Source organism: Capra hircus, chromosome 9, assembly GCF_001704415.2.
Source record: "Capra hircus breed San Clemente chromosome 9, ASM170441v1, whole genome shotgun sequence".
NCBI lineage: Eukaryota > Metazoa > Chordata > Mammalia > Artiodactyla > Bovidae > Capra > Capra hircus.
In genome coordinates, this window is record NC_030816.1 from 61,341,644 (window position 1) to 61,366,862 (window position 25,219).

Below are 25,219 nucleotides of genomic sequence, written 5' to 3' on the forward strand. Positions count from 1 at the left end.
GGAGGGTTTAGGGGACAGGGAGAACCAGATAAGGCTTCTGAGAAAAATGTTCCCTAAACTGGGTCTTAAAGGATGAGTGGAAATCCTCATGTGGCAGAAACAGCAAATGCCATACATAGCACAGAGTGATGCTAACTTGGCACTTTGGGGACCAGATGTTACCTATTGCCTTTGCAGGTCAGATGAGGCAGCAGTGGTATCCACTGGGAGGGGCTGGTTGGTCAGGAAAGAACTCAGACTCTGAAATCCAGAGTTTGAACTCAAGCAGTTTACTAGTAGCATGAATGTGGGTTAAGTACCTAACTTCTCTGCTCCTTAGTTTCCTCATCTGTAAAAAAGGAATATGACTTAACAGGTTAATACTTGTAAAATGTCTAGTCCAGAGACCAGAACAAACGAAGTTTTTGAGTTTAGCTATCGTGATTGATTATCATCATCTCTGACCACAGGCAGCAGAACCTTGGAGGACAGAAGCTATGGTCTAGTTCTCAGGGAAGAAGGGTTGGTGTGAGCAGACCCAGCACAGGCTCCCTGGCTACCAGCTGTTTAGGCCAAGGCTGAAAGCCTGACCGTGAAGCAGGGAACTCAAGGTCCTTAGCGGGGAGGACCAGACAGAGACCTAGTCAAAGGCTGAAACCACTTGGGACAGAGTGCCGTCCTACTCAGGGGACCCTCCGGTGCCACATCATACTTCCATGCCCCAGCAGATGGACCTGAAATCGCTGATACTCCTCTCCAGATTAGCCTCTGACAAGGCTTCTCTCAACTGCAGGATGACACTGGGCTAATACAAAAGCAGGGGTTGGGGGTGGCGGGGGTAGAAAGAGAGGGCAATCATTTAAACAATTACAATGTCTTTGGAAACATATATTTTCAAGTATAAATTATGGTATGAAGTGAAATGTTAGTCACTCGGTGGGACTGTAGCCCTCTAGGCACCTCTATCCATGGGATTCTTCAGGCAAGAATTTTGGAGTGAGTTGTCATGCCCTTCTCCAGGGGATCTTCCCAACCCAGGGGAAGAAAATAATTCCACCACTTTTTATTTTTGGTGCCATCATGTGGGATCTTATCCCTAACCAGGGATGGAACCCATGCCCCCTGCACTGGAAGCTCAGAGTCTTAACCACTGGACAGCCAGGCAAGTCCAAAATTCCACCACTTTAATGTACCAATCTTTACTGGAATAAAAACAAAAACTATAATCCTATTATTCATAATTAGCCTTATGCTTCTCTCTAGTAGTCAAATAATAGCTGTACTTACATTGAAGAACTTATAATAATCTCACTGAAATCTTAAAGTTTAGCAATACTGTCTTCTGTTCTTATCCTTGAATTATATAGAAAATTTATTTTGTTGGGAAAAGAGCTGAATTACAAAAAGATACAAGCATCCAATGTTCATAGCAGCAGTATTTATAAGTGTTTAAGTGTTAGTTACTCCATTGTGTCTGACTCTTTACAACTCCATAGACTGTAGCCCACCAGGCTCCTCTGTCCATGGAATACTCCAGGCAAGAATACTGGAGTGAGTTGCCATTCCCTTCTCCAAGGGATATTCCCAACTCATGGACCAAACCCCGGCTCTCTAGCATTGCAGGCAGATTCTTTACCATCTGAGCCATCAGGGAAGCACACAGTCTAGACATGGAAGCAACCTAAATATTTATCAATAGAGGAATGGATAAAGAAAATGTGGTACACATATACAATGAAATATTACTCAGCCATCAAAAAGAATGAAATAATGCCACTTGCAGCAACATGGATGGACCTAGAGATTATATTAAGTGAAGTCAAAGAAAGACAAATATCATATGATGTCACTTATATGTGGAATCCTAAAGGAAAATACAAATGAAATTATTTACAAAATAGAAATAGACTCACAGACATATGGTTACCAAAGGGGAGAGGGGGAGGAATAAATTGGGTATTAGGGATTAACAGATACACACTACTGTATATTATATAGATAAACAAGAAGGATATACTGTATAGCACAGGAAACTATATTCAACATATTCTAATAACCTATAATGGAAAAGAAACTGAAAAATAATCTGATTCAGTTAACTGAATCACTTGCTGCTGCTGCTGCTGCTGCTGCTAAGTCGCTTCAGTTGTGTCCAACTCTGTGCGACCCGACCCCATAGACGGCAGCCCGCCAGGCTCCCGTCCCAGGGATTCTCCAGGCAAGAACACTGGAGTGGGTTGCCATTTCCTTCTCCAGTGCATGAAAGTGAAAAGTGAAAGTTAAATCGCTCAGTCCTGCCCGACTCTTCGCGACTCCATGGACTGTAGCCTACCAGGCTCCTCTATCCTACACCTGAAACTTTGTAAATCAACTATACTTCAATTAAGAAAAAAAGTTGAATTAGTTTGATGATAAATCTCAGGTTGATAAAAGCTATGGTCATTTGTAATTCATGATTATGCTTTAAAGTAAGCTGTTTTTGCAAGTTATGAAAATCTGACTCTACTTTGTGACTTCTAAAGATCTGACCTTCAAGTGCTATAACTAGTTAGCAGCTTCCCAGGAGGCTCGAGCGGTAAAGAATCCCCCTGCCAATGCAAGAAACACAAGAGATGTGGGTTCGATTCCTGGGTCAGGAAAATCCCCTGGGAAAGGGCATGGCAACCCATTCCAGTATTCTTGCCTGAAGAATCCCATGGACAGAGGAACCTGGTGGGCTATAGTTCCTAGGGTCGCCAAGAGTTGGATATGACTGAAGCGACTTAGCTCGCATGCGGGTGCTCTTCTAAGGCTATACTTCCCTCTTGTGGCAAACATAGAAAACTGCGGTCTGAACTTTTCCCTTTCAAGTTTTTCTGCCAAGTTTTATACATCCTTGTAAACTGCCTTAAATACTTTCAGGAAAAAGGCAAAGTGTAAACAAATAAGTAAACAAATTTGCAAGATGGACAATGTTTCCCAGGGGTTAAAAATATGTATTTTATAAAAGCATATGTGTATGTGTGTGTGTGTGTGTGTGTGTGTGTGTGTGTGTGTGTGTGTGTAAACCCATCTGCCTGTGTTCAAATCCCATTCAGCCACTTACCAGCAATGGAAATCTGGGGGAGTTCATTCGGCTCCCCATGTCTAGTCCCCATCTGTGAAATGAGGAAAAAAACAGTACCTTGTCTTGTTATAATAGAGTCAATATTTGTTAATCACTAAGAACAGGAGCTGATATATCAATGCCATTCAAAATGAGAGCTATTTGCTCTCATCTGAATGGTAAATTACAGCCCACTCCCAAGTGCAGTGTAACAGAAGTTCTCAGGGACCCACAGACCATATGCCCCTAGTGTCCAGTCCAAAACCACATCTCCTTGCTAGGAATATTTGGGACAGAGTACAGAAAACCTGATGCGAAGAAGTGACTCACTGGAAAAGACCCTGGTGCTGGGAAAGATTGAAGGCGGGAGGAGGAGGGGCCAACAGAGGATGAGATGGTTGATGGCATCACCGACTCAATGGACATGAATTTGAGTAAACTCCAGGAGTTGGTGATGGACAGGGAGGCCTGGCGTGCTGCAGTCCGTGGGGTCGCAAAGAGTCGGACACTCCTGCGCGGCTGAACTGAACAGAAACTGAAATGGCAACCAAACTGAGTTGTGAAAGTAAAAGAAGTCACTCAGTCATGTCCAACTCTTTGCAACCCTGTGGACTATACAGTCCTGGAATTCTCCAGGCAAGAATACTGGAGTGGGTGGCCATTCCCTTCTCCAGGGGATCTTCCCAACCCAGCGGATTGAACCCAGGTCTCCCACATTGCAGGCGTATTCTTTACCAGCTGAGCCGCAAGAGAAATCCAAGAATACTGGAGTGGATAGCCTAGTCCTTCTCCAGGGGATCCTCCCAACCCAGGAATTGAACTGAGGTCTTCTGCACTGCAGGTGGATTCTTTACCAACTGAGCTATCAGGGAAGCTCAATTGAGTTATGATTAACCAAACTGAGCCAAGTAAGTCAGAGGATGTTAATATCGTACATCAGACTCCAGAGCATGTCTTGCTCCATTTTACAGTCAAGGAGCTTGGGGCCCAAGAGGTAATAACTCAGTTCTCCCAGCACATTTCCAGCACTTCTTCCATTGGTTCCCAAAGCCACACAATGAAATAACTGTTTAATGTTTCTGAGTCCTTGAAAATGAGTTATTTCCATGACAAAAGGGCAAAGCTGTGAAAGACCAACCAAAGGTTACCCACAAAGAAACCGAGGGGAGCAGCACAGGTTCGAAGGGGGATATTTGGAAAAAGAAAAGCATTCTCAACACCAATTTTTAAAATGCAAACATTTTCAAGAAAATCAGTAGAAGGAAGACAGGGTAATGGGTAGTGGGAATTCTGGGCAGTCAATACTACTCAAGGCTAATGGCAGTGGAAGGCAGGCTGGACCCTGCAACATTTTTGGAACCCATGTCTGCTGTGGATGACTAGTCTGCTAATGGACTGTGATGTACCACTATGACAAACCTCTGTGGGAATGTCCTTGGTTGAAGAAGGATGCTTTGCTCAAGATCATGCCACACTCATCAATGCAGGGTCAATGTGAAGACAAAAACGCCTGGCACCCTCAGCGCAATGGCAGACTGCATGCATGTGTGCTAAGTCGCTTCAGTCGTGTCTGAGTGACCCGATGGACTGCAGCCCACCAGGCTCCTCTGTCCATGGGATTCTCCAGGCAAGAATACTGGAGTGAGTAGCCATGCCCTCCTCCAGGGGATCGTCCCAACACAACCTGGGGACTGAACCCACATCTCCTGTGTCCCCTGCACTGGCAGGGGGGCTCTTTACCACTACCACCACCTAGGGAGACCACTCCATAGGGCTACTCCAGCTTCAGAGCTCCCTCTAGAGTGCTCTGAGGCCCTTGCTGAGGGTACATTTCAGCCCAGCTTCTCCCTCACACAATCCTGCTTCCTTCCCTAGTAGGGGTATGATCCTGAGAACACAGTCAGATAGATTTCCTCACATTAATCCCTATCTCACAGTCTGCCTCCCAGATGACCCAACCTGCAATAGCCCTTTTTTGGTTTTGGTTTTGATTTATTGTTATTATAAATTTATTTTTTGTATGTTTTGGCTTCACCATGGAGCCTGTGTTATCTTAGTCCCCTGACCAGGCCTTGAACTGGAGCCTCCTGCAATGAAAGAGCAATTCTTAACCACTGAACCACCAGGGAAGTCCCAATAGCCCTCTTTTCTGTTTAATATTTATTTGACTGCATTGGGTCTTAGCTGCGGCACAAGAGATCGATCTTTGTTGCAATGCAGTATCTTTTGTTGCAGCGCAGGGACTCTCTAGCTATGTCACATGAGCTCTAGAGCTCTCAAGCCCAGTAGCTGCAGTGTGTGGGTTTAGTTGCCCCTCAGCACGTGGGCAACTTAGTTCCCTGACCAGGGATCAAACCCACGTCTCCTGCACTGCAAGGCAGATTCTTAACCACTAGACCACCAGCGAAGTCCCCCAGTAGCCCTCTTTTGATATAAAAATCTCACACTTGCATGATTGGCTTGTCTCCCAACCGAATTTTTATGTAAATTTCATAATTAAAGCACAAATGCATTTTCATTGTAAAAGCAAGGGTTTGGGTAACCCCTACCCATAACAGTCCCATGCCACTATTTGCAACTCCAGTGCCTCCTCCAGCTGCTGATGTATCCTCCTGGGAAGTCCCATCTCCTCTCCCTGCCTTGACAATCTGCTATCATCTGCATGTCTCAACCAGTCAAGATTCTGAACAGCATTAACTTCCTGCAATCTATATTATAAAACCAATATTTTTCCCAAATATAAAATAGTATTAGAATGCCTTGTCAAATGATTTGTCAAATGCCTTAATTCTTCTCTACAGATTAACTACCAGCCAGTCAAGAGAGAGAATACAACTTAGTTTTAAGGCATATGAGGAAAAGGGGAGAGGAGGGACTCTTCAAGACCAAGTGGGAGGATTAATGTCTTAGAGTCAGGAAAATAAGCTGTTGTTTATACAACTTGCAAGAAGATAACGTTTCCACATTCACAATATGTTTAGACAAGTTTAAAATGTTATAAACAACACGTAGGTATTAATTTATGTATAGATTCATGATGAAAGCCTAAACCCTCACAAACTCTACAGTCAACATTAAGTCACAAGGAGCCCAAGTATAGGCCACTCAAAAGGCCTCCCAAAGGGGAATTTCATGGCATGGTCTTGTGTTGTCCAGGACACTGCAAGTCACCCTTCTAAATAGAGGTGTTAGTCATTTGGTCCAACTCTTTCTGACCCCACGGTGCAGCCCCCCAGGCTCCTCTGTCCATGGAATTCTCCAGGCAAGAATACCGGAATGGGTTGCCATTCCCTTCTCCAAGGGATCTTCCAGACACAGGGATCAAATCTGGATCTCCTGTATTGCAGGCAAGTCTGAGCCACCAGGGAAGCTAATAGAGGTAAGCCCAAGGTCAACTCAATTCTGATGCATCCTAGTGCTGACATGTGCTTTAGGCAAGCAGGAAATCCATTCTGAAGTAGAAAAGAAAAGCCCCCCTCCCCCAAAAAACCAACTTGAGATTTCTTAGGAAACAGATCTCACTTGGCAGAAAATAGTATCTTCAAAATGTTCCTGCAATGCAAAACTGCCCTACGGGATAAAAACTAGTGATTTCAGAGGAAGAGGGACTCTAATTCCAAGTACAAGATGAGAAGAGGCAGAATGGGGACAGTGTCTAGGAGGGGCGGGAACAACAAAGACTACACAGAGGGAGTAACAGGCAGGTCCGAAAGCCACACTGGGGTACTTGCTGTATCACTATGAGTGCTTTTGGCTGCAAATAACAGAAAACCCACTCAGCATATTTTTTAATCTTTCTCATGCAAGAAGTCTAGAGATGGCTTTTGCTGGCGTTAGTTCAACAGCTCGGTGATGTCTTTGAATCACATTTCTGTGATTCAAAGCCTATCCCTCGTGGTCATAAGATGAATGCGGCATAGCCAGGCCTAACTAGAAGGTGCTGGGTGAAAGGGGCTGGACATGGAGATAACCAGGCAGCCAATTTTTGACACCATGACATGAAAACGGTAAGCAAAAGGGCTTTTTCAAAAGGAGAGAGCTTCCAAAATGGGTGGGTGCTGAGTCCATCCAAATGGAACCTAAGCTCCATTTCTAGGGAAACATGGAAATTCCCACACACATTAGTGTAATGGCAGAGGAAAAAAACACCTATTCCAAACTTACGTGTTTCATCGTATTGACCAAGAAACTAACTACACAATTCTCTTCCCCCCAAAAGTTTAGACTTCCTAAATGTAGTGAGAAGAAAACATGAATTTGAAGTGCTATAAAACACAAACAAGTTCAAAAAGGCGTATTTATTTACAAAGGAACAGAGCATAATAAAGAACAAAGGAAATAAAATGATAGGTGTACATATTTACATAGCAAGTGAGGGCAAAACTTATCAAGAAGATTCTTTAAATACTTCTACAATCGAGCATTTAATAGTCAAAATCAGCTTCTAAGAATAATTCTTTATCACCTCAAGTGTTTTATGGGGTTCAATCTATGATTCAAAGTATGACTCTCTTAGTGAAAAAAATTATAATTTTATATTCTTTTAAAATCTCCAAGTTGCTGGAGGCCAGGTAAACCATATCACTACCAATCTTTAAAAGACCGAAAGACTCTTAAATAAGCAAGTCATAACTGATTTAAGAAATTTTAAAAAACCCAAATGTACTATCATCGGCTGCGTAGTACAATACAGACTTAGTTTATATTACTTTCTTAATCCACTAAATGGTTTCTGTTACCTTATAATGAGATCTTACCTTTCTCAAATGAGAAACATTAAATTGTTTACGATTTAGCTCTTAGGAAAATCATTCAAAGTATTTATTCAGCTTTAATAAACCTAATATATGTGGGAAAAAATGAAAAAGATCCATGCACCTGACTATCATCAGTGGCCCGTTAACTGGTGGATCTTATAAGACCAGACACAGGTCAAGATCCTTCAGACCTCTGCACTAACATACCCCATTATATGGACTGCATTTAGATTCACTGACAGGAGATGCGATCCTTTCGCAGGCAGGGAGAGGCATGCAGGCATCCTTCTGCAGTCCTGCCTTCTAGGTGTAGACACGGCCCCTGGTGCTCACGGCTTGGTCTACACCTGCTGGGTTTATTGGCACTTCCTTTAATTCAACATACTTCTGACTTGAGATACGGTGTCCAAACTGAAACAAAGCAAATCTGTAATACATTATTCTGATGTGAAAAAACAGAATAGCAACACAAGCACCAAATGACCCTATCAGGCTTAATTCATTCAACAGTAAGTAGTTGTTTGAGAGTGGGCTATGTGTCACGCCAGCTGCTCAGGGCTGGGGTCATGGAAGGTGAGACCTCAGTTCTGCCGGAACTGACAAGAGTAGAACAGTTCTCCTCTGCTCTGCTGTGCTCTGTGAGTTGTCATCTGCTTTTTAGCTTCCACCCCTCCTCCTTTGCCACTCCAGTGCCACCCACCGGACTTTAGACTCTGTCCCTCTTTCACTCTCCCCTTGTTCCCATGGCTTACTCTTCTTTACTTCCTCAACTAAACTGTGACATGGGAAACCACCCCCCAAATTAGGATTATATCTGAAGTAAAGCAAAGAGGCTTCAAATAAGGAGCAATCTTCAGGGTTAAGAGTTGAAATATATTGTGAATTTTTTTAAGTGTCCAGGGAGCATGGTCATCGAAGGTAATTATGATCTCACTTGCTTTGTTAAGCACAATTATAAATATTCTATTTATCTAGATAATCCAGTCTTTACATGTGACGAGGAAAAATACTGGGAGTATTCACATTTAAATATGGTTAGGTTGAATCTATTACATCATTACTCTCTGGTCCTCTCAAAGTTAGAGATGCCCAGCTCATACTGGGCGGCAACAGTGACAGACAGCAATGTCAAGTTAGCATGTATCCAGGATAAACCATTACAAACTTATGCACAAGTATTTTTCAAAACAAATGTTTTATCTCAAAAAATTTCATAGTATGCTAAAAGCTAAAATGAGCATGGAAGTGAAAGTCAGTACAAACAACCAGAACATTAGCAGCACACAGTATCAACAAACAATTTTATGGTCCAGTCCACATAATTACTTCAAGAGAATTTGAAGGTAGAGATACATCATGAACAATATGCATGAGAAAAACTGAAAATTTAACCTTACATTATAAGCGCACCCTTGAAGTTTCTGGACTAGAAAATGGAGAAGACTCCCAACAATTATCTTCTTTCTCAAAGGAATCTTCTTCTTGGAATGCAAATTTCTGCTTAAGTGCATGGGATATTAGAGACACTGGATCCCAAGGTGAGTCTTCTCTTTTCCTTTTATGAACAGGTCTGCCTCCAGGGGACCTTTAAAAAAATGGAATAACTTAAAACTTTGTGTATTAAGTTCCTTATTGAAGAGCTTCCCAGGTGGCACTAGTGGTAAAGAACCCGCCTGCCCGTGCAGGAGATGTGAGAGACACAGATTGGATCCCTGGGTCAGGAAGATTCCCTGGGGAGGGCATGGCAACCCGCTCTGACTGAATTCTGGAGAATCTTGTGGACAGAGGAGACCAACAGGTCCCAGTCCATGGGGTCACAAACAGTTGGACACAACTGAAGCAACTGAGCACATAAGCCTTGACAAGCATAGCAAAAATATAAGCATTATATAGCAGAAATAGAAGCATAATATATCACAATCTACTTCATCTTCAAAAGATTGGAATGTTTTGGCTTAGGACAACAAATATAAGGGTGCAATGGATTAGGAATCAGAAAGCTGAGAAACCATATGGGGCTCTACCACAATCCATTATAACCTGGGATTTATCAAATATCATCTTTGTTTTTTCATTTTCTAATTCTCCAGTGGGTAGAAAAGTTTAAAGAAAAATTAATAACTTTTAAAAGGACTATGGAGTTCACGAAAAGAAACACATCAGGCTCTTTGTTCACTCACTCAGTCTTAATGCTGACTATTTTGCCAGGCTCCATTTTTACATTTTGGAGGTAAAGAGGTAATCCTGCTCCCGTGGAACACTCTAGCGGCAGGAGTTCATCAGTGAACAAGTAAGCAAGAACATTTGGGGCAGCAATTAGTGCTGTTAATAAAATAAAAGCGGGAGGGACTTTCCTGGTGGTCCAGTAGCTAAGACTCCCCACTCCCAATGTAGGGGCGCCAGTCAGGGAACTAGATCCCACTGCCACAACTAAGAGTTCGCATGCTGCAACTAAGACTTAGCACAGCCAAATATGTATTTTTTAAAATAAAAAATAAATAAACGAGGGAAGTGTGATAGTGGCTAGGATAAAGCGCTTTCGATGAGATGCTGAGGGGATAAGTCTCTTAAAGGATTTGCCATTCTTCTTAAGGAAACGACAAGCAGTCAGTTTTATTGTTAACATCCAATGGATGCATCAGAAAGGAGGCTGGCATCTGTTAGAAAGGGAAAACAAGTACAACTGGAGCGCAGTGAAGTAAGATGGGAAGCAGGATGGGGTGTCAGAGGCACGAGGGCTGAATCCAGGCCACAGCAAGGTGTCAAGGTTTCATTCTAAGCACAGTGAAAACCACCAAAGGATTTTCAGCAGGGGAATGGCATGATCTGACTTCTATTTTTAAAGATCACTCTGGTTATTATTCACATACGGAGAACAGACAAGCAGGCAAGAATGAAAAGAGACTGACCAGTTAAGAGGTCACTGCCAAAGTCCAAATTATATAAAATGGTGGCTTAAAATGAAAGGTGGCAGTGGGGACCAGTGAGGGTACATAGATTTGAGTGTGGCCTCCCCCCTCAAAAACTGATAACAGGAAAAACACATAGAAGAATTGAAAAGGATTTTTTTTTAAGTACAATAAAAAAGCAAAGAGAAAGAAATCAGAAGGGGAAAGATATGAAGATAAGACAAATAAATTCTGGCATTCGAACTTCTAATAGGAGCTTCAAGAAAAGATGGAAAAAATAGGAGACGTATCAGAAAAATATTATAAGAAATTTTCAAAAATAAAGGACAACTGATTGAGTCCATAAGTGATCAGCATGAGAAATTTTAAAAGAACACTCCAGGGCTCATCATCCTGAATTTTGAGAACATCAGGATCTCAAATGCTTCAAGAATAAGGGAAACAGGGTTCACACATAGTATCAGGAATTAAAATGACATTAACCTTGCAACAGGAACACTGAGAGCTAGAAACCAACGAAATAATGTCTTCAAAATTCTGAGGAAAAATGATTTTCTGCCAATTATATATCAGCCAAACTAGCAAGTGTGAGAAATTTTTTTAAAAGTTTCAAATATGCAAGGTCTTAAAATAATTTAGCTTTTATGCATTCCTCAGGAAGCTACAGAAGATGGAACACCCAGGACATGGGTGATGCAACACTTGACAAACAGAATGCCTATGATGACAAAGGAAATCCTTAGGATAACAATGCAACAAGTAAGATTAGGGAAGGGCAGAGGGCTCCAAGAGGGTATTTCCAGGGGTTTGGGGGGAATTCAAAGAGTTAATAGCTAACTGCAATAAAAAATAAAATTAGTTAACAAATAAAATGTAATTGTATATGAAATAGCTTTCCTGTGAATGTTTATTATAATAAGGATATAAATTCTGAACATGGATTTAAGACTGTGACTTAACCATAATGGGAAGATGTGATAAGAAGTGTATGTGTGCATGTGTGTTAGGAGGTAGACTGTCTAAGAGAATGTATTTCAGATTTTTAACAATTCCAGTAAATATAACTAAAATACCAAAAAATAGCAAAAGTATAATGTTGTCTCAAAAGTATGAAGGTAAGACACTAGAAGAGTCACAAAAATTTGAAAATGATTCTCTCTAGGAGTACTGTTTGGGGTGAAGAAGAATCAAAGAGAAGACATATATGTTTGAAAGTGAAAGTGAAAGTGAAATTGAACTCGCTCAGTCGTGTCCGACTCTTTGCGACCCCGTGGACTGTAGCCCACCAGGCTCCTCCATCCATGGGATTCTCCAGGCAAGAATCCTGGAGTGGGGTGCCATTTCCTTCTCCAGGGGATCTTCCTGACCCAGGGATCAAACCCAGGTCCCCCGCATTGCAGGCAGATACTTTAACCTCTGAGGGAAGCCCTTATATAGGTTTACTTTCATAAAATAATTTATTTAAACACCACTGAAAAAATTTTGGTTCATTTTGCAAATTATGACAACATACCTTTCAATAGCACGTAGTTTAACCTTATTCATATCCTTTAGAACATCCAACATGTTTGGAACAGCTTCATTTCTCTGGTTTTTTGAATGATGACTATCATTGGTGTTCCTAGCATCTGGGTGCTGTTTTTTCCCTTCAGTTGTTGAATTATCTGATGCACAAATATTATTAGATGCTGTTTTCAAGAGAGGAGAACATGGAGGCTGTACAGAAGAAATCTGAGGAGGCGGTGGTGGAGGAGGAGAAGAGGGAAGCACTGAACTTGAAAACGAATCTTGTTTGACATTGAGTTGAGTAGCCCCTGATGATGGCTTTTGTCCAAAACCACTAGGCCTGTCATTCAAGTCCAGGAAACCTAGAAAAAATTTAGTCTGTTGAAAAATCATACAAAACTGTCTCTGATATAACATGTAACACTAATTAGAATCAAAATAGGAACAATTTCTGTAATACTATCAAAACAAATGACACGGTGGCCAAGAAGGAGAATCAACCCCATCTGCTTAGCAATTTTTGGAAGAGTCAAGCAAGCAGTAAATTTCTTTTTAATCCAATTAGGATTCTCTGTGTAGGGGGAAGGGAGAGAATGTATTTCAAAGAGAAGATAAAAAATATTTTCAGTTACAATCTAAATTTCATCCTCAGTTTACAAAAGCTAAAACATGATCAACAGCTTGTGGCTAGAAACACATGAACTGATATATTCACTCTATGATGACACTGTAGAAACACCCAGACACATATTTTCTAGGCAAGAGCCTAAGATGGATACCAAATACTTAAATTTTTTACAACAGATTTGCTCCTAAAATCATATGTAACATGACTACTTTTTAAAAACTGTATATATAATCTCATTTTTTATTCTATAGTAACATATACTATATAATATTTCATATAAATTGTAAATATATAATACTATATAAATATGGGTTATAAACAAATCATACATGTGTTCATATAGGTGTTTCTACATACATACAGATACCGTGTGTTTGTATATTTTATTTAAAGCAAGTCACATCTCTAAAAATTGGAGAGAATCATCTAGAAAAGAGTATTCACCTAGATTTGATGGAAGCATAGCAGCAATAACTTCAAACAGCAAATATATGAACCTCAAACCTATACTCTTCTCTCAAATTAATGCATCCCTCTGCTTAAATTTCTAACGATTTTCTAAAGACTCAGTAAAGCTTATAGTCGTCCTCACCCATATCCTCTACATCTGCAGATTCAAAAAACTGCCAATTGGAAATTTTTTTTTTTTTAAATATCATATGTGAAACGCCAGTCCAGGTTCGATGCATGATACAGGGTGCTTGGGGCTGGTGTACTGGGACGACCCAGAGGGATGGTATGGGGAGGGAGGTGGGAGGGGGGTTCAGGATGGGGAACACGTGTACACCCGTGGCGGATTCATGTTGATGTATGGCAAAACCAATACAATATTGTAAAGTAATTAGCCTCCAATTAAAATAAATAAATTTATATTAAATAAACAAAATAATATGATAATTTAAAAAAATTCCAGGATAGTTTCAAAAAGTCAAACTTGATCTGCCACACACTAACAACCGTTTACATAGCAATTCCATTGTATTTACAATGATTTGCATTTTATTAGGTATTATAAGTAATGAGAGATGATTTAAAGTATACAGGAAGATGGAGGATGTGACAGGTTATATATAAATATGCCATCTTATATAAGGGACGTAAGTATCCTTGGATTTTGGTGGCCACAGGGGTCCTAGAACCAAAATGCTGAGGGACAACTGTACTTAGAAAATAGGCTTTTAAATATAAAACTACAATCTTTGGCAGCATAGCTAGCTCTTCTTTAAACCAAAGCCATTCTGGTCACTACAAATGCATCTTAATTTATTCTTAACAAACATCAGCAGTTTTATATATAAATATATATATATATATATACACACGCACACACACACGCAACATCCTTTCATATTCCATGTCATTCAGAGGATACGTTAGCAGCAAACATTCTTTTCTTACTTAGAACTGCGCTGACTTAAAATACTAGAGGAGTACCATCCAACCAAAACAAAAACCCAATGCTACTTACCAGCTTTTGTACTGTTTCCCAGTTCTTGCCGTCCCACAATTGCAGCAATCTGGGAGCGAAGAAAAGCTAGCTCATCTTCAAGGGCAGCTATCTTTTTAATTGCAGTTTCACTTTCAGGCCAATCATTTTTTCTTGGTTTGTTATGCCTTACAGCAGGTGTCAGTGGACCTTCAACTAGTTGCAAGGGATGAAAAGATGCAATTTTCTCCTCTTCTTCATTTTTCCACGTACTATTTCTATGGGTAGAATGAAGGAAAAAACAGATAGATGGGGGAAGGAAAATTTTCTAAGAGAAATAATTTCTTTCAGTCAAAGAACAAAAACACCAAAACAAAATCAGAATAGCTCTCTTTAACTAACTCTATAACTATCTGTAGACTCACTGAGGACAAACAGTATCTTACACAACTTTGTATCCTCAGTACCCAGCACAGAATGTTGCCTTTAGCAGGTGACCAAAAGTGATCAGTGAATAAAGGGACACATCTTGCTTTCAAACTGTAAACCAGAAATAATTATCCTATAACTGTTCTGTTAATATCAAACCAAACAAATGGATTTATTTAGAAATAATTTGTTTAGAAATTCTACATATTTGGAATATAAGGCTTGAAAGGATTCCATGTTATACTGGGGTAAGTACTCTAATTTTTTGAAAATTTATAAACCAGCTTCACATAGAATAAATTTAAGCAGAAATTTTGAATAATTGACCTTTATTGTACTAACAGCCTGTATCTGAATACACCAACACCTAAGTTAGTATTCCCAACCAGTAAAACATCCAAATGATGAAATATATTTAACATCATTGCCTAGTATATAGTAAACACTGTATAAATTTTGGTTAAATATATAAAACAAAATAGATCTAATATTGGACGTCCCTGGTGGTCCAGTGGTTAAGAATTCACCTGCCAATGCAGGGAACACGAGTTTGATCCCTGGTCAGGAAGATTCCCCTTGCCGAGGGGCACAGTGGACTGTGCACCACAACTGCGGAGCCTGTGCTCCAGAGCCCACAAGATGCAATCTACCCAGCCCACGCTCTGCAACAAGAGGCTACCACAGTTAGAAGCCCCTGCACTACAACTTGAGAGGAGGCCCCGCTCTCTACCACTAGAGAAAGCCCACAGAAAGCAACGAAGACCTAGAGTAGCCAGAACTAAATAATTTAAAAGAAAAATAGATCCAGTATTTAGTATACAGGAAAGAGCTTTCTCCTAAAAATGAATGCAGTGATCTTCAAACCCTTTTAATATCATTCCTTCATAGGCTAGGGTTAGGTTTAAACATGCGTTAAGAAAAGCCAAAAATGAAAAAAAAACACCAGTCATCCTTATCATGAAGACATTAGTAGGACTCAGTGTACTACTGCTGCTGCTAAGTCGCTTCAGTCGTGTCCGACCCCATAGACGGCAGCCCATCAGGCTCCCCTATCCCTGGGATTCTCTAGGCAAGAACACTGGAGTGGGTTGCCATTTCCTTCTCCAATGCATGAAAGTGAAAAGTCCAAGTGAAGTCGCTCAGTCGTGTCCGACTCCCAGCCACCCCATGGACTGCAGCCAACCAGGCCCCTCCATCCATGGGATGTTCCAGGCAAGAGTACTGGAGTGGGGTGCCACTGCCTTCTCCAAGTGTACTACAAAGCTAGACAAAATAAATGAAAAGCCTCACTTAGTCTGAACACACTTCACCACCGGCAAGAATTCAGATTGTAGCCCACACCCCACTTTTTCAAGATACGTAGAAAAATTACCGAAATCTGAGATAACTGGCTTCTTCATCATTTGCCACACACCAAACGTCAGCAAAAGACGGAACTACAGAGCCACAGTTAGCCGGGTCCACAGAGTTCAAGAGCGGAACCAGCTAAAGGGAAAAAGGGAAAAGAAAGTCAGAGCTCTGCGGGCAGTCAGGGGGATACACATGCCTGTGGAAACCACCTACACAAGTGTGAAAAGGAGAAAGGATATGCAAGAGGAAAACATACACCTGTTAGCAAGAAAAACGGCTCAGGAAAACACAGTTCTAAAGTCTATGCATACAGCACTGTTCTCTCCCCTAGGAATGTCATCCAACATAAAATACAGACTAAAAGAATCAAAGAAACGACTCAGGGGTTTCTTCACATCTGCCAATCTTTGGATATAATTAAAGCAATAAAGACAAAAACACAGATGAAATGACTTGTTTCCAAGATAAGCTATAGGTTTTTGGTTTGCAGGAAACATTTCTTCTTCTATTCCAGTCTATGTCCCTATTTCCCTATAGAAATTTTTATACATGGTACTTAAATAATACACGTTGACTGACTTACCTCAAAATTAGGCCTGGGACAAGGTTCTAAAGGAAGAAGTTTCCCAATGATACGTACAATACTCCGAGCTGATCCATAGTCTTTATTTTCCCAAATGCGTAAAACCTATTTAAACATAAATCATTATTTAAAAAGTAGTACTCTGTTGAGCATGTTTATATTGTTTATGAAAAGAACAAATGTTAAAGATAGAATAGCATTTATTTTTTAAAAAAATATAGCATTGCATGCTTTTAAATTATTTTCTTCAAAGAATCAAACTATTCACATGTATTTTTTAAAAAGTGGGGGTATAGGGGAGTGCAGCTGAGGGAGGCAGTTAACATAAGCATATTCCAGGAAGAAGATCTTTTGAGAAAGCACCACAAATTCATTTCCCTTTATTTCTGGTAATGACCAAATACCCTGGGGAACTTTATTAAAAACTGACAATGTCAATTTCTCAAGCAATGAAGTAATACAGAGTATACTCATGTAATTTCCTTTAAAGGGGTGAATAAATGAATCATGCCCTAAACAATTTAAGAATGCTTTCAGTTCAGTTCAGTTCAGTCGCTCAGTCGTGTCCGACTCTTTGCGACCCCATGAATCGCAGCACGCCAGGCCTCCCTGTTCATCACCATCTCCCGGAGTTCACTCAGACTCATGTCCATCGAGTCCGTGATGCCGTCCAGCCATCTCATCCTCTGTCGTCCCTTTCTCCTACTGCCCCCAATCCTTCCCAGCATCAGAGTCTTTTCCAATGAGTCAATTCTTCGCATGAGGTGGCCAAAGTACTGGAGTTTCAGCTTCAGCATCATTCCCTCCAAAGAAATCCCAGGGTTGATCTCCTTCAGAATGGACTGGTTAGATCTCCTTGCAGTCCAAGGGACTCTCAAGAGTCTTCTCCAACACCACAGTTCAAAAGCATCAATTCTTCAGCGCTCAGCCTTCTTCACAGTCCAACTCTCACATCCATACATGACCACAGGAAAAACCATAGCCTTGACTAGACCGACCTTAGTCAGCAAAGTAATGTCTCTGCCTTTGAATATGCTATCTAGTTTGGTCATCACTTTTCACCAAGGAGTAAGCGTCTTTTAATTTCATGGCTGCAGTCACCATCTGCGGTGATTTTGGAGCCCAAAAAAATAAAGTCTGACACTGTTTCCACTGGTTCCCCATCTATTTCCCATGAAGTGATGGGACCGGATGCCATGATCTTCGTTTTCTGAATGTTGAGCTTTAAGCCAACTTTTTCACTCTTACTTATGTAGTATTGGCACAAAAACAGACATGAAGATCAAAAGAATAGAACAGAGAACCCAGAAATAAACCCACCCATGCACGATCAATTAATCTATGATAGAGGAGGCAAGAATATACAATGGAGAAAAGACAGTCTTTTCAGCAAGTGGTGCTGGAAAGATGCACAGCTACATGCAAATCAATGAAATTAGAACACTGCCTCACAACACGCATAACAATAAACTCAAAATGATTTAAAGACCTAAACATAAGATATGATACCATAAAACTCTCAGAACACAACATAGGCAAAATACTCTGACATAAATTCTAGCAATATTTTCTCAGATTGGTCTCCTAAGGCAAAAGAAATAAAAGCAAAAACAAACGGGATCTAATCAAACTCAAGCTTTTGCACCACATGAAAACCGTAAACAAAACAAAAAGACAACCTACAGAATGGAGGAAAACATTTGCAACCAACAACTGGATAATATCCAAAACATACGAACAGCTTATACAACTTTCTAGTAGCTACATTTGAAGACTAGAAAGAAACAAGTGAAATTAATTTCCTTAATGTATTTAATTCATATGTGCATATTATGTCAATGTGAAATCAACATTTTTTAAAAACAATGCCATTATTTTATAATACATTCCAGACTAAATCTTCAAAATCCATTGTATATTTTATACCTATAACAGATCTCAACTTAGACATTTCAAGTATTTTAAAGTGACATTCACACTGATCAGCACAGCCTATGGTACAGAAGCCCGACTTAATTAACATAATTATCTCTGTGGCTCTGCAGATCACTCACAGGTGCACCCTTGCTAAGAACCACAGGACTAGAGGCTCCACTACAGTGAGGGCCACTATTGTAACACACAGTCACATAACCCCAGGATAATGTGAATGTCTTGCTCTACAATTTCCGTTCTGCCAAACTTCTGTCCTTCTCTCTCATTCCTTATTGCCACTAACCATCTTCACCACTCTTACGATTTCACCTCCCTCTTCTATTTCTGCTCTGGCACTCTCCTACTGACTTCACTGACGTTCCTACTAAGTAGGAATTTTCAAGTTGTTTCAGTGATATGTTCAGTTCATTTCAGCCGCTCAGTCATGTCCGACTCTTTGCAACTCAATGAACCGCAGCACGCCAGGCCTCCCTGTCCATCACCAACTCCTGGAGTCCACCCAAACCCATGTCCATTGTGCCGGTGATGCCATCCAACCATCTCATCCTCTGTCGTCCCCTTCTCCTCCTGCCCTCAATCTTTCCCAGCATCAGGGTCTTTTCAAATGAGTCAGCTCTTCGCATCAGGTGCCCAAATTATTGGAGTTTCAGCTTCAACATCAGTCCTCCCAATGAACACTCAAGACTGATTTCCTTTAGGATGAACTGGTTGGGTCTCCTTGCAGTCCAACGGACTCTCAAGAGTCTTCTCCAACACCACAGTTCAAAAGCAATAATTCTTTGGCCCTCAGCTTTCTTTATAGTCCAACTCTCACATCCACACATGACCAATGAAAAACCCATAGCCTTGACTAGATGGACCTTTGTTGACAAAGTAATGTCTCTGCTTTTCAATATCCTGTCTAGGTTGGTCATAACTTTCCTTCCAAGGAGTAAGCGTCTTTTAATTTCATGGCTGCAATCACCATCTGTGGTGATTTGCAAGCCCAGAAAAATATAGTCAGCCACTGTTTCCCCATCTTTTTGCCATGAAGTGATGGGACCAGATGCCATGATCTTCGTTTTCTGAATGTTGAGCTTTAAGCCAAATTTTTCACTCTCTCTTTCACTTTCATCAAGAGGCTCTTTAGTTCTTCATCTTCTGCCATAAGGCTGGTGTCATCCGCATATCTGAGGTTATTGATATTTCTCCCGGCAATCTTGATTCCAGCTTGTGCTTCCTCCAGCCCAGCATTTCTCATGTACTCTGAATAGAAGTTAAATAAGCAGGATGACAATATACAGCCTTGACGTACTCCTTTTCCTATTTGGAACCAGTCTGTTGTTCCATGTCCAGTTCTAACTGTTGCTTCCTGACCTGCATACAGATTTCTCAAGAGGCAGTTTAGGTGGTCTGGTATTCCCATCTCTTTCAGAATTTTCCACAGTTTATTGTGATTTACACAGTCAAAGGCTTTGGCATAGTCAATAAAGCAGAAATAGATGTCTTTCTGGAACTCTCTTGCTTTTTCCATGATCCAGCGGATGTTGGCAATTTGATCTCTGGTTCCTCTGCCTTTTCTAAAACCAGCTTGAACATCTAGAAGTTCACAATTCACGTATTGCTGAAGCCTGGCTTGGAGAATTTTGAATGTTACTTTACTATTGTGTAAGATGAGTGCAATTGTGCGGTAGTTTGAACATTCTTTGGCATTGTCTTTCTTTGGAATTGGAATGAAAACTGACCTTTTCCAGTCCTGTGGCCACTGCTGAGTTTTCCAAATTTGCTGGCATATTGAGTGCAGCACTTTCACAGCATCATCTTTCAGGCTTTGAAATAGCTCCACTGGAATTCCATCACCTCCACCAGCTTTGTTTATAGTGATGCTTTCCAAGGCCCACTTGACTTCACATTCCAGGATATCTGGCTCTAGATGAGTGATCACACCATCATGATTATCTTGGTCGTGAATATCTTTTTTGTACAGTGCTTCTGTGTATTCTTGTCACCTCTTCTTAATATCTTCTGCTTCTGTTAGGTCCATACCATTTCTGCCCATTATCGAGCTCATCTTTGCATGAAATGTTCCCTTGGTATCTTTAATTTCCTGAAGAGATCTCTAGTCTTTCCCATTCTGTTGTTTTCCTCTATTTCTTTGCAATGATAGCTGAGGGAGGCTTTCTTATCTCTTCTTGCTATTCTTTGGAACTCTGCATTCAGATGCTTATATCTTTCCTTTTCTCCTTTGCTTTTTGCTTCCCTTCTTTCACAGCTATTTGTAAGGCCTCCTCAGACAGCCATTTTGCTTTTTTGCATTCTTTTCCATGGGGATGGTCTTGATCCCTGTCTCCTGTACAATGTCATGAACCTCCGTCCACAGTTCATCAGGCACTCTATCAGATCTATTTCTCTCCTTAAATCTATATCTCACTTCCACTGTATAATCATAAGGAATTTGATTTAGGTCATACCTGAATGGTCTAGTGGTTTTCCCTACTTTCTTCAATTTAAGTCTGAATTTGGCAATAAGGGTTCATGATCTGAGCCACAGTCAACTTCCAGTCTTGTTTTTGCTGACTGTATAGAGCTTCTCCATCTTTGGCTACAAAGAATAAAATCAATCTGATTTCGGTGTTGACCATCTGGTGATATCCACATGTAGAGTCTTCTCTTGTGTTGTTGGAAGAGGGTGTTTGCTATGACCAGTGTGTTCTCTTGGCAAAACTCTATTAGCCTTTGCCCTGCTTCATTCTGTATTCCAAGGCCAAATTTGCCTGTTACCCCAAGTGTTTCTTGACTTCCTACTTTTGCATTCCAGTCCCCTATAATGAAAAGGACATATTTTTTGGGGTGTTAGTTCTAAAAGGTCTTCACTGAACCATTCAACTTCAGCTTCTTCAGTGTTACTGGTTGGGGCACAGACTTGGATTACTGTGATATTGAATGGTTTGCCTTGGAAACGAACAGAGATCATTCGTTGTTTTTGAGATTGCATCCAAGTACTGCATTTCAGACTCTCTTGTTGACCATGATGGCTACTCCATTTCTTCTGAGGGATTCCTGCCCACAGTAATACATATAATGGTCATCTGAGTTAAATTCACCCATTCCAGTCCATTTTAGTTCGCTGATTCCTAGAATGTCGACATTCACTCTTGCCATCTCCTGTTTGACCACTTCCAATTTGCCTTGATTCGTGGACCTGACATTCCAGGTTCCTATGCAATATTGCTCTTTACAGCATCGGACCTTGCTTCTATCACCACAGCTGGTTATTGTTTTTGCTTTGGCTCCATCCCTTCATTCTTTCTGGAGTTATTTCTCCACTGATCTCCAGTAGCATATTGGGCACCTACCGACCTGGGGAGTTCCTCTTTCACTATCCTATCATTTTGCCTTTTCATACTGTTCATGGGGTTCTCAAGGCAAGAATACTGAAGCACATCTTCAACTATCCCTCGGTCTTTGTTGTTTTTAACTTCCTCAATTCTGAAATTCAAAATGCTTCATTATGGACATCCTCTATCATCAAAGTCAAATAATAAAAGTATATAGAAAACGCCAAATCTGAATCTCTTTTCTTTCCTACACCCAGAACCATATATCTAATTACCTGCAAGATATTTGTATTTATATATTCCAACAGATTTAACTTATCTCCCTAGGACAAAGTAGTTCCTCATACTGAGTTGTCTATTTTTTATTAATGGCTCCATCATTCTTCAACTTACTTTTGTTCAAAATCCTTTACTTATCCTTGACTATTCTAATTCACCATACCAAATAGCAACAATTTGCCCATTTTGTGTATGCCCCTCCATTATTTTTGTGTCTGTCTTATATGTACTCTTGTAGCTGTATGTATATATTTCTCATATCTCACACTATATTTTGAGAATCATAAATACAAGAAAGATGTGCTGCCACCCTGCATCACTTACAGAACAATTGCACACTGTCTTAGATCTTAGATGTCATAGCTACTCAGTAAGTAGACAAAATCTGATTTATGATTCTCACACCTAAGTCAACCTCTCTCCTGAATTTGCTGAACTACAAAATTCATCATTCTATAACAAACGTCAAGCATTTTTTTCAACTTTTTATTTTATACTGTAGTATAGTTTATTGACTATGTTATGTTAGTTTCAGTTCAAATAAATTACCTTAAATAAAACCACCAGAATTTTTAAAATATTTTATCTATGAGGGTCATGTCTATCTTTTGCTTGGTTTCGATCTTTCATCAGCTTTTGACCCTTCAAGTAAATAGGTTCCTAATAATCACATCCTTTTTTTTAACTCAAATTATCAAAGCTACACTACTGCAAACTTGCCTTTGTTACACCTTATACAGAAGTAACAATTTTGCCTTGAATGTTGACATATAAATCATTTCCAAAATAAGACCCCAAATAAACAGGTCCATTCAAATCCATTAAAAACATTTACCTGGTTTATGGGAACACCAAAATATTCCAGCATTTCTCTTAAGATACTCAATATGAATGACATTGATGAGGCAAATACAGAAGCAAATTCAAAGAAACATTGTTTCTTGATACCTTAAGGGGATAAAAATAAGAAAACATTACTCTTGATAAATAACTGTTGCACACACAAACAAAAAAGCCTTCCTTACACATTACACCATCAACTAAACTAATCTCTCTGGCCAGCATTATTTTGAGGTGAGGAGAGACAAAGAGGAATGGGAGAATGGGGAAGGGCTGGTTAAAAAAACAAAACAAAACAAAACAAAAAAAACCTTCAGTTTATCAGTTAAGTTGCATTAAAAATTCATAGGATTTGTTTTTTTGTTTTTTTGGGTTTTTTTTAACCTCTTAAGGGACGCAGTGTTAGTGTGCTCAGCTGTTCGGTCGTGTCCAACTCTTTGAGATCCCGTGGACTGTAGCCCACCAGGCTCCTCTGTCCATGGAATTTCCCAGGTAAGATTCCTGGAGTGGGCTGCCATAGGCTCCTTCAGGTGATCTTCCCAACCCAGGGCTCGAACTCACATCTACATCAGCAAGCGGATTCTTTACCAACGCACCACTTCGTTAATAAATATCAATCAAGGATAGACTGGAAACTTAGCAGGAAGCCTTCAAGTTAGTTGCAATAGCGAAAGCCAAAAGCTTCGCCTCCCTCGGAAAGCTCCGGCTGAGACTAAGCAGGGATGAGTTCAGCCCTTCCTTGAGAGCAGGCAGGCGGCCGACCAGAGACTTTGACCAAACAAAAGGAATGATAACACTTCCTTACTGACGTATCGGATTACCAACCATCCCTCCTAGCTCATTCTAAAGATAAGGATTGTGCAGCCCAGATAGGTGACGTGACTTAGTCACCCAACTACTAAATAACAGACCGAGACTAGCTCCGGCTTACGTCACTCCCTTTGGCCCCAAGCGGCCTGGGGGTCTCTCCCGCTTGGTGATCACAGTCGCCTGGCTCACCTTCCTCCGAAGCCCAGCCTCCCGGCAACCACGGGAACTTCAAGCTACAGTCATTAAGGAACCTCGCGGCAGAATCCGCAGAGGACGAGGCCAGGCGTGCTCTCGCCCTGGTCCAGGAGCGCTTAGAGGTCCACATGTGCCCGCCCTCGCGCCCCGGCTTTCCTGCCACGGGCGGAAACACCACCTCCACTGGCCCCGGAATTGGCCCTGAAGGTCCTCACCCAGCGGGGTATCCGGGATGAAGATTCGGCCCTCCTCCAGTGCGACACTCAACCTGCGGCTTAGACCTGATCGCTACTTCCGCGTCCCCGGACAAAAATTAAACTCCGCGGGCCTTGACCGAAGCCCGTTGTCATTGGACAAACCTTTAGGTCGTTGCTTGTGACTGGTTACGGAAGGCTATTTAGCCACTCACGAAGCCCGTTGTCATTGGACAAACCTTTAGGTCGTTGCTTGTGATTGGTTACGGAAGGTTATTTAGCCACTCAACGTCCTTTTCCTTCAAGAGGGCGGGCCTTTAGCGGGCCAGCCAATGGAAGCTTAGAGCCAACGGGCGGGCGTGGTAGATCGCACAAACATGGCGACGCATGCTCAGAAGGTGTCTCTAGGTTTCCCCAGCGCTGTCAAATACCTGCGTAGGAAGCCTGGAGTTGTGGAGTCTTATGGCCTTTGGCTCAGGCTCACGATCCCGAGTTCGTGCCCCGTACAGATCATCGTAGGGAAAGTGTATCGTCCTCTACATACAGACCCGAAGTGGGACCCCTCTCTCAAGTACGCCTGTCGTGGAGTGTCGCGATTTATTGTTAAATCATTCATCCATTCAGCGAACATCTGTTGTTTATGGGATTAGTGAACCAATGAAGTTACTTAGTCACGTCCGATTCTTTGCGATCCCATGGACTGTGCCCTACCAGGCTCCTCCATCCGTGGAATTTTCCAGGCAATTCCAGTATTGGTGTGGGTTGCCATTTCCTTCTCCAGGGGATCTTCCCGACCCAGGGATCGAACCAGGTCTCCCGCATTGAAGGCAGACACGTCACCGTCTGAGCCACCAGGAAAGCCCTGTTTAAGGGACTGCTGCTGCTGCTGCTCAGTCGCTTCAGTCGTGTCCGACTCTGTGTGACCCCATAGCAGCCCAACAGGCTCCCCCGTCCCTGAGATTCTCCAGACAAGAACACTGGAGCGGGTTGCTATTTC

General features: G+C 41.2%; 1 protein-coding gene across 2 annotated transcripts; it reads right to left on the bottom strand.

The window, feature by feature from the left end:
- Positions 7,344-24,941, bottom strand: MTFR2 (mitochondrial fission regulator 2). 2 transcript variants are annotated; one of them, XM_005684797.3, is made up of 8 exons: positions 24,244-24,941; positions 23,019-23,131; positions 16,653-16,757; positions 16,092-16,204; positions 14,333-14,568; positions 12,244-12,598; positions 9,219-9,406; positions 7,344-8,232 (listed from the first exon to the last, which is right to left on the bottom strand). In XM_005684797.3, exons 2-7 carry the CDS (start codon positions 23,079-23,081, stop codon positions 9,220-9,222), a joined length of 1,059 nt encoding a protein of 352 aa, XP_005684854.1. In that variant the 5' UTR covers positions 23,082-23,131; positions 24,244-24,941; the 3' UTR covers positions 7,344-8,232; position 9,219. The 2 variants fall into 2 exon arrangements, with proteins under 2 accessions (XP_005684854.1, XP_005684853.1); XM_005684796.3 differs by having other exon boundaries at positions 24,023-24,941.